Raw genomic sequence first — 16,508 nt, 5'->3', positions numbered from 1 at the left:
AGTCAAATGCAACATGCGAACTTGAATTCTTACTCAAAGCAGAAACCAATCAGGATATCATTTAACCAGTATGGACCATCAAGGAGCTTAACATCAGACTGTCTAACCAAACTGTCGTTGAAACTCAGAACAACATCATCTGCCATTTTCCAAATGACGTCACTTCCTTTTTCTCGATTGGCTAACAGTGGCAACAACCACATTTGTCAAGGTTCGAATATTGAGCACCCCAGTTCACTATTTGCCACTTTCTTTAGTGTCCATTTAGCCGAATTCTTGCGAAAAGTCGTTTTCTGCATGATGGCTCCACATTTGCCGCGGAAACTGTTTTAAACAATAAATTGGAGTTATTCCCCTTTCGATGGTAACTTTTAAAAATATTAAATATCTAGAAATTCCAAAAAAAATAAGGGACTAAAGATTTCACGTGATTTTGAGTAAAAGCAGCGAACAATTCTTAGAATACACCACATCTACGATCCGTCATAGTGAGTTGACAGGTTCTTAATTTAAAAATCCTTGAGAGGAATTAGATATTGTTTTAAATTCAATAAGTATTTTTCAATATAATCAGAGAATGAGTTTGTGATGATTAGAAATTCATTTTCTTATATTTATAAAATCATTTTTTTTTATATCAAAGAATGTATTTCTAAGTTTCTAAGATTAGAATCAGTATCTATTATTTATACAACCATTACCCCGTCATTTATCTTGGCAAAACTAGATGCAGAATAGTGTACAAGTGTCATCCAAGTTAATGGACCAATTCAGTGGTTTTACCAGGACACATTGAAAGTGATTGCGGAAAGACATCATGATCACTATATCTCCCGTTTATATGAGGGGATATATGTAATGTAATGTTCTCAGTCTTAACCCACAACTTCTCCCATTCCGCTGAATGGAATGTGATGAAACTTTTAACACAATACAATTAGGCAACTATCATTTATGACTTTAAGGACTTCATGATGTAAAACATGAACTTTGTCTTTGGTCCACGTAAGTCAGTGGGGATGCACTGAATAGAACATGTAGACTGATGAATCTTTTAACGCATTCTTTATCAGATGACCAGACACATGATGTCATAGTGTACCTTGTATTATGCTTGCCATCTGAATGACTTTTGAGGTTTCCTTGGGCAAAATATGGACTTTGTCATTGTTTGTTCAAAGGGGACATCTTCTAATTTGCAACTCATGATCATTCAGATATAAAATTGTTGAATGAAATTCAATGAAACTTTCACACCTTCTATATCACATGATGCTATAATTGTGCAAGTCTTTTTTTTTTCTTCATCCGAATGACTTTGGGGTTTCCTGATGCTAAACAAAGACATTGGCATTGGTCAAACAATGGCATGCAAAGGAGGGGGCTTCTTCTAACTCCACACCTCTTCTTAAACTGTTCAATGGTTCAACTTTAGCACATTCTTTATCACAAATTGCCATTGTGCACATCCTTTTTTTCCATGTGATTAAATTTTGGTTTTTTTTGGTTTTTTTTCAGGAAAGAGAGTGAGGGTCATCGAGTGAGTTTTGATCACAGCTTTCCGTTAAGTTGTTTTGTATCAAGTTTTTAACTTTCATAGGCAATAAAGTAAATCACCATGGTGAAAGCTAAAGTTTGGAAAATTCACAAATTGTTCGATGGTGCCCCTAAAGTAGATGATTTGATATATACAGAGGAGGATTTACCAGACATAAAAGATGGGGGTAAGTTCAATCAATTAAAAATCAGACTTGGTAATTATTCCATTCAGTCATTGACAACATGCAGTCATTGAATGGAACACTTGATAGGTCTAATTATAGTTAGATGTGGGCTAGTTTAGAACTCAAAGCACTTTCTGTAGCCATGGATAGTGTTGCAATCAGCTACGAATAACCAAAGAAAAACCAACTGAATTTAAAAGAAACAAACAATATGAAACATGGCTATTTTCATGTTTGATCATAATCTAATCGGGGTCAGATTTTTTTGTTCTGTACGTAGTAAACATGGATTATATCTGGAAAGTCATGGAGAGCCAACGACAGGAGTTGTTACATAACTTGTTTAGTGGATTTAATCTTATTGAAATAACTGTTATTTATTGATTCTCCACAGATCTTTTTTCCTTTTGTTTAAGTTTCAGTCTATTAAAAATTCAGAAAATTCAGATGCATCTAAAGGTGAAGGTTATTCATGCTTTTCCTATCTTTTTAATCCATAATTTTTACATGACTAAAGTTAATCAGTATTTGGGAGAAAATCATACATTCAGCTACCACTTAAAACAATTAAATTAGAAACGATAACTCTTGCCAATGTCATATTTTAACTCAATTGTGCAATGGCCGAATGACCAAACCAGGACAGATAATGAGGTATGTAAATGTTTCTGAATTACAAACCAAAAAAAACTTTGTTGGATTTTTTTACATGCACGAATCATCCCCTTTCTAATTTTTATAAAAAAAAAACTGCTACTTAATGGTTTGAATAGCTGTTAATAGATTTCGACAGGTTTGTATATTTCGATGTCTCACAAACATATGAAACAAAAAAGTAAAAATATATGAAATATTCTATGATGTATAATAGTGTTTTAATTGCAATCCTGTACATGATGGATTGTGTTGATGTGTTAATTATTATTATATACATGTACTTCAAATTGTATTTTGAAAACTTGTTATGTTATTTTATATGAACATTTGTTGAAATGTCTTAGTAATAGCACTAATTTGTTGCATTTTATCAAGAATGAGCTTTACAGAATAGGTCTTGGTAATATTTGCTTTAACCAGGACTCTTTCAGGAATAAAAAGGTCTGCAATGCTTTTTTTTAATTTTGATCAAACAACGTCTATATGATTGTCAGAAACAAGAGTTTGATAGTCTCTTGAGAAGTGCAAGTAAATGTATTAGTTATCAATACATGGTTCAGAATTGATGCCTTCAATCTTATTTATGTAAACCTATACCAGATGTATATATATAAAAATATATTACTAAGTTGAGACTTAGCAGTCATAATATAGTTACTGAGTGGATCGTTTTTCCGCAATCTCTAGAAACAATAGACTTTGTTTATTTTGTAAAGATGACATCGAGGATGAGATGCATTTTGTGTTAAAATGTCCTCTCTACTGTGGTTTTAGGTCGTATTTTATGAAACCTTATTACTGGAAGAAACCATATATGCTTAAATATGTTCAATTAATGAGTTCTTGTAATGTTAAAGAACTTTGCAAGTTTGGTATATTTATAATAATATTCTAATATTCTTTATTGGCCCAAACACAATTACAATAATTGGCAAAAGCCCATATAGTTGATATATAAAAGAGTAACATATATAGTAGCGGTATACATGTAAATAGAGTATTAATCAAATGTTATGAGAAGAGATGTTTGTTATGAGATAAAAAAATTTCTGATAGAAAAAATAATAAATTTTTTTCAGTATTTCGAGCTTTGAAACTACGATCAGACATGTTATAACTTGCTCATCATTGCCTTCTGCTTACTGATTATTTAAGGAGGTAGACCTAGGGTAAGGGACACAACTCTTAGAAATCATTGGAACGTTTGTATTCACCATTTTACATCAATCTCATATAAGCATCAAAGTAATTTGGACTGATTTCATTCTGTTTCAAGTGGAAGCTTGATGGGCTTTGGTGAAATTGAATATGATACAAACGTATCACTGATTTCAAAAGTAATGTCCCTTACCACAGGTCTACCTCCTTAATGTGTATATATAATATATTGAATTAACATTCTTTGTACTTGTGTAAGCTATAGTTATATTGACTTTGGTTAATGAAGATAATATTCTACAAGATCACAAAGTGATCCGAATTTGAATTTGTTTCTCTTTAATGGGTCTGTTTTGTTCGTTTGATCGTTGTTAAATTGTTATAAAATGTTTTTAGAGTTGCTGATTGAAGCTTTATACTTGTCAGTTGACCCATACATGAGGCAAGTACTAGTCTAGTATGCTAATAAAATATCTACGCCAAAGATGCTTCAGGATAAATATAAATTACCTTTTTGTTGTTTTCTTGATGACTTAGTATTAATACATTTGGGACGAAAAAGATCAAATTGAGAAAAATTGAGAGTTTCTTACACGGAATTTGACATAAAAGGAAAAATAGATGTGTTCCAGTCGTTGACTAAGGACTTAAATACATACTTACATTTAATAGTTCATACATAACATTTAGTTTAAACTGTGACCTAGAGCAGTTTGTTACCAAGAAAAAATCATTGTTACCTCGAGTTGGAGCCGAGAGTGACAATGTAAATATAGTTTCAAGGTTTAACTTGTGACAATGATTTTCTCTGGGTAGAAAACTGCATTATCACAATCGCTTAGCTATATATGTTTTTTACTTTATTAAAATTTTCACAATAGGGAAATTGGCCTGAAATGAAATAAAGGAATAATAATGTCTAACTTAGTTTTCGTAACGAACCCAGTGTAGCTGCATGATTTACTAGATGAATGAATATTGTCCAGCTATCAGTTTTAGAATGCTATTGTGTCCATTTAGGGTTTGAACATGGGTGTCCATAATTTTATTCACAGACACCTTATGAAGTTCAAAGTAATTTATGCCATATTCAGATAACCACGTGTCTGGTACATTTACTATAAAACTTAATAACAGATTTAATGTTCTAAGTAAACCATGCATTTTGCCTTTCAGAGTATTTATCAAAGATATGGGGAAAGAGGGAGAAACAATGTTTGGGGAACAAGTTGCTAGGTAATTTCATATAAGAATCATACACTGACATTTACAAATATGCAACATAAATTTTGATTAGTTCCATGTAGCCTATGATTTCAAAAGCCCTAGCAACATCAACGGTTATTTCAATTAAAACACCACAGTGCGTACTGCTTAGATTTGCCTGCTTTTTCAAGACAAACACTAAAAAAAACTTCGGACATTGCTGAATTATGATATTTTGGAAAGGGGATTCTAGAGAGGTTCCAGGCAATTGCTTTTGCTTAGATTTTGCACGAAATAAACAACAACAAAATTTCCAACAAAAGTGGGGTCTGTCATCATTTTGTCTTATTTCTATCCTTGTAAGTGTTCTTGGAAAGTGTTAATCTATGAATTAATTGGAAATCAAATGAGCAAAATAATAGCCTTACCCCCTCTTTTCAGAATCTCTGGATATGCCTGTGGAGCGAATATTTTAACCATGTTACGAGCTGATCCTTTTTATTTGCTACTACTTGTACATGTACCTATATTATAGACCTTTTTGTCATAACAGGCAGGTAGAACTGTGCATGTTCAATATATATACTTTGATTCATGAGGAAAATGAAATCATTTGTAGTTGTAGTTAAGAGTGAAGTTTCCATTCCATTAGTCGAGTAAGGAATGAACAATTACATCTTACACTTTTCATTCAGAGTTATTGAAAGTAAAAACAAAGACTATCCTGTCGGGACGTTAGTTAGAACACACGCTGGATGGAGGAGCCACTCTATTATCTCTTCAACAACATGCCATATGCCCAACGTAGCTGATTTATGTCCGTCTACTGCTCTTGGTATTCTTGGCATGACTGGGTTTGTGTTATATAAGTCTAATTCTAATTCAGCAAGAATCATTGATGATAATAATAAATCATAATTCGTCTTCTCTTTGATTTGGTATGTATATATGTAATTAATATACATGTTTTTACTATTATTACATTAATTGAGTCAATACTTATTATTTATACACAACACTAATTTTATATATTTTTGTTTTTGTTTTTTTGTTTTTTTTTTTTTTGGATTATCATAATGTTTTGAATATATATGTGTTGTATACTTATACCATGTTTATTGAATGTAAATCTCTGTAAAGAGAAAGTAAAAATTATGATGATGATAACATAATTACAATGTACTTTAATAATTTACTTATACTAACTTTATTATATATATATTACTTAAAATTTTGCATTTGAAGTTTTTTTTTTTTTGGATTTGTTATAAAATAACCGAGAATTGTACTTTTAGAATTTACACACAAACTTAGTAAGTTTCAGGATACTTCTTTCTCCAAACTGTTATTAAAACGCAAAGATAAACATGTGATTATTTATTTTTGGAATCCTTTCAAATATTTTTCAAGCCAGTTAATTAATTAGGTACCTCACTCTGACTTGAGTTACAAGATTTTGGATAACACCTCTTTTAATTTGTTCTTAGCATGACTGCTTACTTTGGACTCCTAGACATTTGTAAACCTAAAGAAGGAGAGACTATCCTTGTAAATGGAGCTGCAGGTGCCGTTGGAAGTTCAGTTGTCCAGCTTGCTAAAATTATGGTATGAAATAATGATTTGTCACATTAATAGCAGCACATGTGGTATTGTATGCCTGATATGATAATGATTTCATCTGCCATATCATCCTCCGATCTTCAATGGATTTATGATAGCCTGATATAGATTAAATATCAGGATACCCATATTGACCCTCATTCTTTATAAATATGTGATATATAGATCATTACATGGCATTTTCCATATTGACCTACATTTGTAGGTATCATCCCTCGTCCTATATCGGACCTCGATCTTATGGAGTCAGTCTGATACTAGGGGGGGGGGGAGGGGGTCTTTGAATGATACTGGGGTTGATATGGAGAATATCAAGTAATGGTCTATAATAATCATTTTTTTAACATACAAATGTCCATCTAAATTCATGATAATCGAAAATTAGCTTTTGTTTTTATACCTCAAATTAAGCATATTTGTTTACTACAAGCGAAAGCAAGCGTCAGGTTTTGTAATAATTTCTTTAGAATAGATCACAGTTTCAACAGAAATGTGTAATTTGTCCTTGCTTGGTTAAGACATTTATTGTTTACTGTAGTACGTTCAATCATTTTCCATTTCCCATTTGAAAGTTTGGGAATAACAGCAAATTAAATTGAAATGTTCCTAAAATAATTGTTTTTTTCATTCATCGGGAGTGAACATGGCATGTTATATATATAAATATTGTGTAATCCTTCTCAGAAATGCCGAGTGATAGGATTTGCAGGCAGTGAAGAGAAATGCCAATGGATTCGAGATTTAGGAGCAGACTACGCTTTTAACTACAAAAATGTCAATGTATCTGATGCTATAAAGGAAGCAGCTCCCGATGGAATCGACTGCTACTTTGATAATGTAAGTACATGTAAACATGTATTATTATTTATCACAGTGGAACATGTTTAATTCGATGCTTTTTTTTGGGGGGGGGAAGCTAAAAATGTTGGATAAGACAAAGTTGAAATATTTCTCTAAGAACCAGACAAAATGTGTATAACATGTGTAAGGTGCAGCGCATGAAGAAAAATAGATTTTATTGCATTATCCAAGTATTAATATCTCATAGCCTCTAAAAATAACCACCAAATTGTTTGTCAAGTTTGCTTTTTTAAGATATTGATAGGTCAGAATTAGTTAGGAGGTAGCATTAGGATAAGGACACAACTCTAACAAATCATTGGAACGTTTGTATTCACCATTTTACATCAATCTCATGTAAGCATTTAAGTAACTTGGATTGATTTCATTCTGTTTCAAATGGAAGCTTGAAAGGCTTTGGTGAAATTAAGTATGATACATATCACTGGTTTTAAGAGTTATGTCCCTTCCCCTAGGTGTACCTCCTTAACATGCAATATGAAAAAAATGGATAGAAAAATTCCCCACACTTTTTCCCCATATAACAGTCAAAAGACATCTAGACATTAATCCTTCAGGATAAATTAAAATAGCTTTTTGTTTGTTCTCTAGATGCATTGAAATACATTTGAGGCAAGAAAGAACAAATTGGAAAACAATTGTGCCACTTTTTTGCCTGTTTCTTACAAATAATTGTACTTAAAAAAGCATGAGAGACAATAATACCGTTAAGAGTTTTAGAATACAAAGAATTTCAGAATACTCAGTACCGTCTGGAATACGTTAGTCACAGATTAAACCTGGTTTTTTTGTATAACATCCTTGGAACCAAAACGAGAGCTAGGGGATTTAAAGGGTCTTTCCATCTGTCTTCTTTTTTTTTAAGTATTGGTGACTTCTTACGTAGCTTTGACTCAAAAATTGGAACTCACTGAAAATTTAGCAATGTGACATTTTTTTTCTATTTGTCCTTTAATTTAATAATTGAAATTTTACTTTCTCAAAAAAAAGATATTTGTATTTTGGGCATTTCTTTCTTGTTCTATTACGGTTTTCGAGTTTCGACAAAATGATTTTTGTTGCCTTTGTTTGACCATTTTATTACCTGATTGCTATTTTTGTAACCAGCATTGAAAGTAATATAAATGAACTTACAGTATCTACATGTACATGTAACAGACTAGTAAGTATAATTACACATGGACTCCATCCATATACATGTACCAGACTGCAAACTGATTCTTTGGTTGCGAAACCGACCTTGGTGCTTCTTTAAAAATATACCTTATTTTCTTTTTCTTAGTCATGGTATATTGCTTGTGATTATGAAAACTCTCACAACTTAAATAATGGAATTCCATTTCTTCAGATGGCACAAAGTTGGATAATATCTTGCCAGACAACCCTCTAGCATTGCTGGAGTAAAACATGATATGAAAAGATTTAGGATGCTTTCTGACTTTGTTCTCATTGTCACATTTTAAGGTGGTATTTATGCTATGTCTATGATATGACATACAATGCACCTGCTGATGGATCTAAGGATTTATAATTTCTTGCTGTTTCAGGATGTTTCATTATGCTTTCCCATACAAAATGGCATGAAACCTTGATACTATTAAGGTCCGCCTGACACTTCTAAAAAAGTACTGACTATAAAAGTTGTTGTATCACTTGCTTCTTTTAGCGAAAGAAACAGTTTGGGATGAAAATTGTTTATTTGATTCGGAGTATCAATGGTGTATCCAACAGTAGTGGATCCAGAATATTTTAAAAAGGGGATTACGTTCCATGAATTTTCATTGAAAATAGGGGTTCCTGGCTATCACTAAGTTTGTTCTTTTTTTACCCATATATTGTACAAAATTAACAAATTTGTTCAACAAGAGAAGTGAGTAAAATACAGGAACCTGGTTCTCCAATGACGGAGTAAAGTAAGAGATTTTATGTGAGTTGTTACTCTTTTTAGCTCACCTGGAAGAATATTGATGGTGCAAAGTACGGTCGGTATGAACCACGTTAATAGCTCTAACGTGTATATGAACTTGAAAAATAAATTACTAGCTTTATATGTAGTAGATGTTACTTCTTGGATCGTATGAAAACTGTTCTTGGTTTAGCTCACTTGACGTCTGTCGTCGCCGTAAACAGACACTACCTGACTAATTAGAACCGAAATTAGTATGAATAATGCTTAGAATTGATATGGAGAATTATGTTCTGTAGACAAACATGGCCGCTTTTACTAGAAATAAAACATGGGATCAGACAACTATTGAAAATATCACAAAGAAAATGTATAAATACAATGTTTAGTAAAAATCTACTAAAGTACTTTTCCACGAAATATGTAAATTTTACATGTAGGTTGGAGGAGATTTTACAACTACTGTTTTACAACATATGAAAGTTTATGGTCGGATATCGGTCTGCGGGCTAATATCAGAATACAATATAGGAGACCCACCAACAGGTAATGTGTATACAAACCTCTCACGTATTGTTTTAGATATAGTTGGATAAACTAGTTATTACATGTGTCTCATACATTCAATATACTCCGCTAAATCTGTGGTCTAGTGGTAGTCTGCTTTCTTTATCTTGGGGAGGGGGGTGAAAGGAAGAACTGAGTCAGAATAATATGTCCCATTAAGATGATATTCGATCCTGTGCTAATTATGAAAATATAAAAAAGTTGAAGGGACGACTTTTTTACCCAAATCTGTACGTTTTATATGAGGTTGATACCATAAAAAGTTTCTTTCAGGGGTTTTGTCGTACTCCACTATATTGAGTAAACAGTTAACTGTTCAAGGCTTCATTGTGACTTCAAAGTATATAGATCGTTACCCAGAAGGAGAAAAGCAGATGTTGGAATGGATTAAACAGGTTTGTTCCAAGAACTCTCATTTTTGTCAAAGGTTGGAAATAGATATCACAATCATCTGCACACTAAAACATAATTACATAACTTTCACAGGCAAATATGATAGAGATACAAATTCACCTTGTGCTGCTTTAAAAAAAATCTGCCAGGAACATATTAAATGCCAATATTGTTGTTGGACACACAACTCCGCACAGTTCTAGGGTAAACAAAATCCTACACTGACATTGTAAAATTCACGTTTTTTTTCTAAACATGATTAGTTATTTGTTTTATTTTGCCCGATTCTTACAGATTCTAGTACTTCAGGAGGTGGCATTCCCATATAGTGTACATGCATTCAATCTTTAATAAACAAAAACGTATTTATATTTGAAAGAAAATGCTATTTTTAAGAAATAAAAAATCAAGTAGCAGTCTTTGAAAGAATCATGCAAATTCTGTAATATGTGATACATCTGAAAAAAAAGGCTACATATTTTTTTATTTTTGTTATTAAGTTGCTAATTAGGTCTATATGATGAAATGTATATAGTTATTCATTTCAATCTGTCTGCTCTTAGAAGATAATCAACATGGAAAATGCAATAGCTTCTGTAGTATTTTAGTGTCATTTACAGAGTTATCTCCCTTAATTTTGAATTCTACAGTACATTCTATATGATTTTTATCTCCCACAAACAAGGGTTATATAAAAATCCACATGTCAATTTCTGTTTACTATAACATTTTAAACAAAATATCAAAAATAAAAATATGTAGTCTTTCCAAACGTGAATCATATTTTGCATGATTCTAATGTGGAGTGCTACTTAAGTTACCAAGATATAACAGGTCAGTTCTCCGCTTATTATGGTAGGGAGGTACCCGAAAAAAGTCAATTTTTTATTTATCTTCCATGCATATCTTTGTAGACTTTGTCTACATGAATTCCATGTAATCAGATTTTCATCTTGTAGGATGTGCTGCATGGGGCATGCTTATTGTGTGTCATTTATGTGTCATCTCTGTAAGAATGGGGCAATGGGTGAAACATTGTATAAAAAACACCATTTTGAAAGTTTAGTTTGACTATTTCCACTTAGGAATGAAGGAAAAAAGACGAGATATTCCATATCATCTTGGTAAATTGAGTTATAATTTCGTTAAATTGCACTGAAAATGAATATTTCAAGGGCAGTCAACTCTGTCAAAAAAACTCATTATTTGCTAACATTCTTTTGAAAAAAAATTGAGCCAATCCTGTGATGCACAAGTCAAATGTAAATGTGGTATTTTTAAAGTGAAATTATATTGTCAGATCGGCGGGGTTTTACCTGCATGTTACCGATTTTTCCCATTTTGCCTGATAATAAACTAACATTTAATAACTTTTTTGAATGTTTTTAATGTTTCAGGATAAAATAACAAATCGAGAAACAATGACTGAGGGCATAGAAAACATGTTTGCGGCATTCTGTGGTTTGTTTAGTGGCCAAAATATTGGCAAAGCTGTAGTTAAATGCTAATTTATGATGACACAGAAGTAACCGTCACTATATTGTTGGCAAACTTATTGTGTTCAGACCGATGTGCGTTCTTTTGTTGATGTAACCAGGAATATTCAACTAGAGCCTTGTTCTATAAGACAGATTTTACATTGACGGTATCATGCTTATAATTTCTTCTTGATATAATGGCCGTAATAAACGATCACGCGCACTTGGGGTACGGATGGTTCTGGATCCCCCTTTTCTCGTGATTCGTTGATATGGTTAATAGTTTTGCAATGTAAGCTGATATTATGTCCGTCATTACGGCGAAAGATACATTTTACGCTCAGTTAGTGTATATTGTGAATCAATAAAAATCTATTATAGATTAATAATTTAATATTTTATCAGGGCCACATATACATGTATGTTTATGTATCTTATTTTCCATACACTAACTTAGTACTGTGACGCCATTAAGGTAGATCGGTCTGCAGTCCACAATTCAAAAATTTTCGAACTGAATATACAAATCTTAATTTTGACTTCAATCCAACAGAAATTAAATTATAAGGATTGTTTTAAATTTCTGACCAAGTTATGCTAGCCTTCGTTTTAATGGGCGTCATGCGTTTGCGCCAATTTTTGAAATATTCATATTTCATTTGCGCCACAAGCTTGCAATTCATTTGCGCCAAAGACTAATTGTTTCGTTTGTGCGATATACATATTATACATTTATAATAAATTATAATAAGCAGTTCAGGTAAAAATATAAAACGTTCACCAAATAAAAGTTATACCACAAAAAGCACTATAAAATGTTCGTGTTTAAACGTAAAATTAACGTTTTCAGTTACATATTTTTAAACATCATAAACTGCGCCATTTTTTAAATCGGTTCTTTGTATTGACTTGTCTGTTCTCCCCTGGAGTAATATTCAAACAGTGCAACGGCAAAATGCAGTTTTCCATATCGCATCTGCGTGGAGCGAAAGTAGAGTCAATGGCACGAATATTTTTATTTCCTCTTTCGTCTACCCGGACTCTACTTTTTTATGAGCAACTCGGCCGGTGTTTCTAGAAAAGCAGAGGACGCTTACTTTACCGGTGCACCTGGTCCGTGCTCCCAGTTTTTAGTGGGGTCCGAGTTGCTCATTTACTTTTGTTACTTTGTATGTATTATTTTAGTTACTTTGTGTTCTTTGTTGTGTTTGTCTGTTTTCCATGTCTGGTCTTTGTCCCTGGATTACATTCTTTTTATTTCCGCTATAAGCTATTTTGCTGGTCAAGTCGGGAAATGCTGCCCACATTGTTGGTGGAAAGATTGATGAATCTGTAATGTATCCAGCTAGTACATAGTCAGCAAATTGAACGCACTTGTCAGGAACATCAGTCATGATGTCTTCAGAGAAGCAGTCAAGGAACACTTTTCTTTTCCTTGAAGAATTACTTGAACTATTACAGTATTATTCCTCGTTAGTTTCTAATTGTATCGTATTATCTTCATTTTGATAGACTTTCATTATGTTGTCTGAATACAAAATTAAATGCTCAGTTTATTTTTATGTTTATATAAGGAACTGAGCGAGTACTCACCACTTTTACAAAAAGACCCTTTTGTGCTAACGTTTGGGTAGTAGATGAGCATTCGTAGAGCAAGTACAATATACACTTGCGCGAGGAAAATTCTTTCGTTCTACCCAAGCCTTACCTCGCGGAAGTGTCTTGAGCATGCTCGCCAACTTGCCACAAAAGGATCTATTATACAAAATTTAACCCCATGGCTAAATCAGTCTTGTTTTCAAAATTGACGGAAATCAGTGGAGATCAGCCATATTTTCCAGGTAATCGTTAGGTAGAAGAAGATATCAAAATTTGACGAGCTTTGGGAACAGTCAGATCGCGAGGGTTCCCTTAAAAAATCAATATATATTGATATTTTCAGAAATGTTCATGTATTGTTTTTATCCTGCAACCACATTTTCTAAATAAAACATGCGAAATTTGTCCAAAATAATTTTTTTCAGCAATTTTTTGAGCGCGGTGGTCGGCGACAGCACCTTTAAACTTGTTTTTTTTTTACGTTGGTCGTATCTGAAAATGTAATAAGGAGACGATACCATGCAGTGGATAAATAAAGCTTTGAGTTATTCGGAACCTTTTAAGCTTAGTTGCAGGTTAAATATAATTTTAACTATTTGTACTCATACAAAATTGAAAATTTCGTATGTAAAAGTTAAGATACGTTCTCAAAGTTTCAAAGTGCCAAGATGGACATAATCCAAATCTGAGACAAATAGAGAAAAATATTTGACGGCTTCAAACATTTTGAAAAAAATGATAACAAATCGTATATATAATGATTTAAAGATGACAATGCTGTAAATGCGATTTTAGAGTTTTAACCATTTTAACATTCCTTCTTCCAGTCCACCTCCCCGTAGTGAGCAGGGGGTCCTTGGTGATGGTGTCTCGGGTTGATACAGCATGTGATACAGATTTTGACATGTAATATTCAGTATATATTAAATCACTTGGAAATGGCGCAAATACAATAATTCATTTTTGGTACGATTGAAATATGATTTGTAGCGCAAATGAAAGATTTTTTTGCGCAAATTATACAGTCTAATTGGCGCAAAAGCAATTCATCGGTTTTAATTTTCACCCGTGAATACGTCCGTCCGTCCGTCTCTGGTGGTTTCAAGATGAAAGCTTGAGGACATTTTTTTTCAGTTTTTCTCAATAAAATTATATTGATCTATTTCAATTCTAAATATACAGCTTCTCGAATCGTTTCGATTTTTAACGTTCATATTTATTGCACCACATCACGGCAAATATTTTTTGAACAACAATCGGACAGCAGAAGGGTATCAAAAGGGGGAATCCGATTCAGGAATTTCTAAAAGGTGACTTGAGGCTTATTTTGCTTATTTGTTGTCTGGTTTTGCACATATTTTACTTTTTCTAACCCAAAAGTCGAGTTTTAACACCGTAACCCCCTTTGGATCCAATGTGGTATGGTCGCATTTGAACATTAAGTTTGGATTCAGAAATATTTGAATCCAAGTTAATGTATGCGATATACGTACATGTACAAGTCATGCAACTCGCCACCTCAAAATGCAAAGAGACAGATTCCAGAGTATTCCTCCACAACTCGGGCTTTGTACCAAGTGTGGGGGGGAGGCAAGATTGAAGATAAAATTCATTTTATTTTCAAGTGTTCTAAGCAAAATAAGAGGAAAATGTTAATAAATACCATAACAGATCAGTGCTTCAAAAGATGCTAATCGAAATATTGAACAAAATTTTGTTTGGCTGATGTCATGTAAAAAATGCAAGAATACTAAATATGTTGGGGGAATTATCGCAAAAATATGAGAACCATTGATTTTTTTTCAAATTTAAAAACAGTAATCTTATGAGCTTGTCCATGGGTAGTTAAGAGATATTTTTCGATCTGCCTAACTAACATGTACATGTATGTTCTTATTATGAACATAAATAAAGGAACTTCCAAGTCGTAATTTTGTAGGTCTACGGGGGACATGAGGAGGAATGCAAAGCTTTAATTTGATAATATGCATATCCTTAAGCACTGTCCATTGAGCTGCAGACAGATAATACAACCGACCAATCGGTAGACTCAGACTTATACACTTTGTTTGTTTTGTTTGTTGGGGTTTAACGTCCGGGCAGCAATATTTCAGCTACATTCAGACGATGAACATGAAATTGATGATAAAATGAACATGAAACGATGATGAAATGAAAAAGGGATGGTACACAAGGACAATAGGGTCGACAAATTTTGATTGCCACTGGAAATGGGGAGAGGTGGGTAGGGTCGGGCAATTTAGCCTCCTGTGGCGGAGCCCTATGGTTCCTACTCCGGGAGAATACCACAGTAGGGTTCTTTAACGTGCGAGGAACGTGCACCACTATGGTTGGCAGTCAGGTTTTCCGTATTATAGCCTGACAACCCCAGCATGTAACACGCCAGGGTTACCCTATTCCACCACCTGGGGCACACATCCCAGTTGCTCTGTGGGCAGAGCGCTCTAGCCCCTGGCTAGGGTTCTGAGCACTATTTAGTCGCCTTTTACGACAAGCTTAGCGCTGCTGCGGGCCTATTCTTTTAACACCCGGACCTGCACGGGGCTTATACACTTATACACTTATACACTGTAATTATAACATGTCTTGTTGGTCTACATTGGACACGAGGATGAATACATTGATTCTAAAGAATCGTGCATATCCTAAAGCACCGTCCCTTGGTGACCATTGTGGACCGACAAAACGCTCGTAAAAGTGCTAAACAAGAGAGAAAAAACAGAGAAAAAAAGAGAAAACAATTGTGACTATTCAAGACAGCTAGAATTCTGCCCCTTGTCAATGTTGGACAAACTTCTAATTCAATCTCTCAACTTGAAACACCAAGTTTTCTCAATTGTAGACCATCTCATCTCGCCTAGGCAACACATATACAAAAGATACATGTCTTGTGTTACAGGTAAGATCAATTCTAACTTCTCTCAAATTTAGAACAGTTCTAGAGTCAGTTCTTCTGACAGTTTTATCAGTAGAGCTGGCTGTAGTAGTAGAACTGTTCTCGCAGACCCGGCACTGGTAGTGCTGTCACAAGAGCAGGATCTAGTAGTAGAACTGTCAGAAGAGTTGGCTCTAAAACTATATTCTATGATATGTTTAGGACTGTTCTAGAGCCGGCTTTTCTGAGAGGTTAGAACTGATCTACAATGTATATGTATATGTATACCATATGTTATGTCTCTATATTGTATTATTGTGTAAAGTCTTATTATGTCATCTGATGGATATTAATGTTGAATATAAATGCCCCCTGGTGGACCATGATTGGAATAATAAAAAATTTACCTTGAATTTGGTTTAAAAGTTTTACTTTTCATTTGT

General features: G+C 33.4%; 2 protein-coding genes across 5 annotated transcripts in view; one reads left to right on the top strand and one right to left on the bottom strand.

The window, feature by feature from the left end:
* LOC148628216 (sentrin-specific protease 8-like) overlaps window positions 1–158 on the bottom strand; it is a 37,947-nt gene extending 37,789 nt beyond the window's left edge. Inside the window, exon 1 of the mRNA XM_088584766.1 lies at window positions 34–158. Coding sequence (XP_088440892.1) covers window positions 34–146 — 113 coding nt within the window. The 5' untranslated portion in view covers window positions 147–158. The remainder of the gene's footprint in view (window positions 1–33) is intronic.
* LOC148628215 (prostaglandin reductase 1-like) lies at window positions 154–11,959 on the top strand. 4 transcript variants are annotated; one of them, XM_088584700.1, is made up of 10 exons: window positions 154–211; window positions 1,519–1,724; window positions 3,936–3,981; window positions 4,716–4,775; window positions 5,441–5,599; window positions 6,233–6,350; window positions 7,050–7,202; window positions 9,573–9,678; window positions 9,973–10,094; window positions 11,490–11,959. In XM_088584700.1, the coding sequence occupies exons 2-10, from the start codon at window positions 1,619–1,621 to the stop codon at window positions 11,598–11,600; spliced, it is 981 nt and encodes a 326-aa protein (XP_088440826.1). In that variant the 5' UTR covers window positions 154–211; window positions 1,519–1,618; the 3' UTR covers window positions 11,601–11,959. The 4 variants fall into 4 exon arrangements, with proteins under 4 accessions (XP_088440826.1, XP_088440853.1, XP_088440835.1 ...); XM_088584727.1 differs by having other exon boundaries at window positions 159–211; window positions 1,601–1,724; XM_088584709.1 differs by lacking the exon at window positions 154–211 and adding an exon at window positions 222–364.
* The last annotated feature ends 4,549 nt before the right edge of the window (window positions 11,960–16,508 follow it).

Source organism: Perna viridis, chromosome 1, assembly GCF_037379345.1.
Source record: "Perna viridis isolate PV_CMFRI_1.1 ecotype Kerala chromosome 1, ASM3737934v1, whole genome shotgun sequence".
Classification (NCBI taxonomy): Eukaryota; Metazoa; Mollusca; class Bivalvia; order Mytilida; family Mytilidae; genus Perna; species Perna viridis.
The sequence above is the reverse complement of the archived record's forward strand: the minus strand, read 5'-3'. Positions and strand labels throughout refer to the sequence as shown.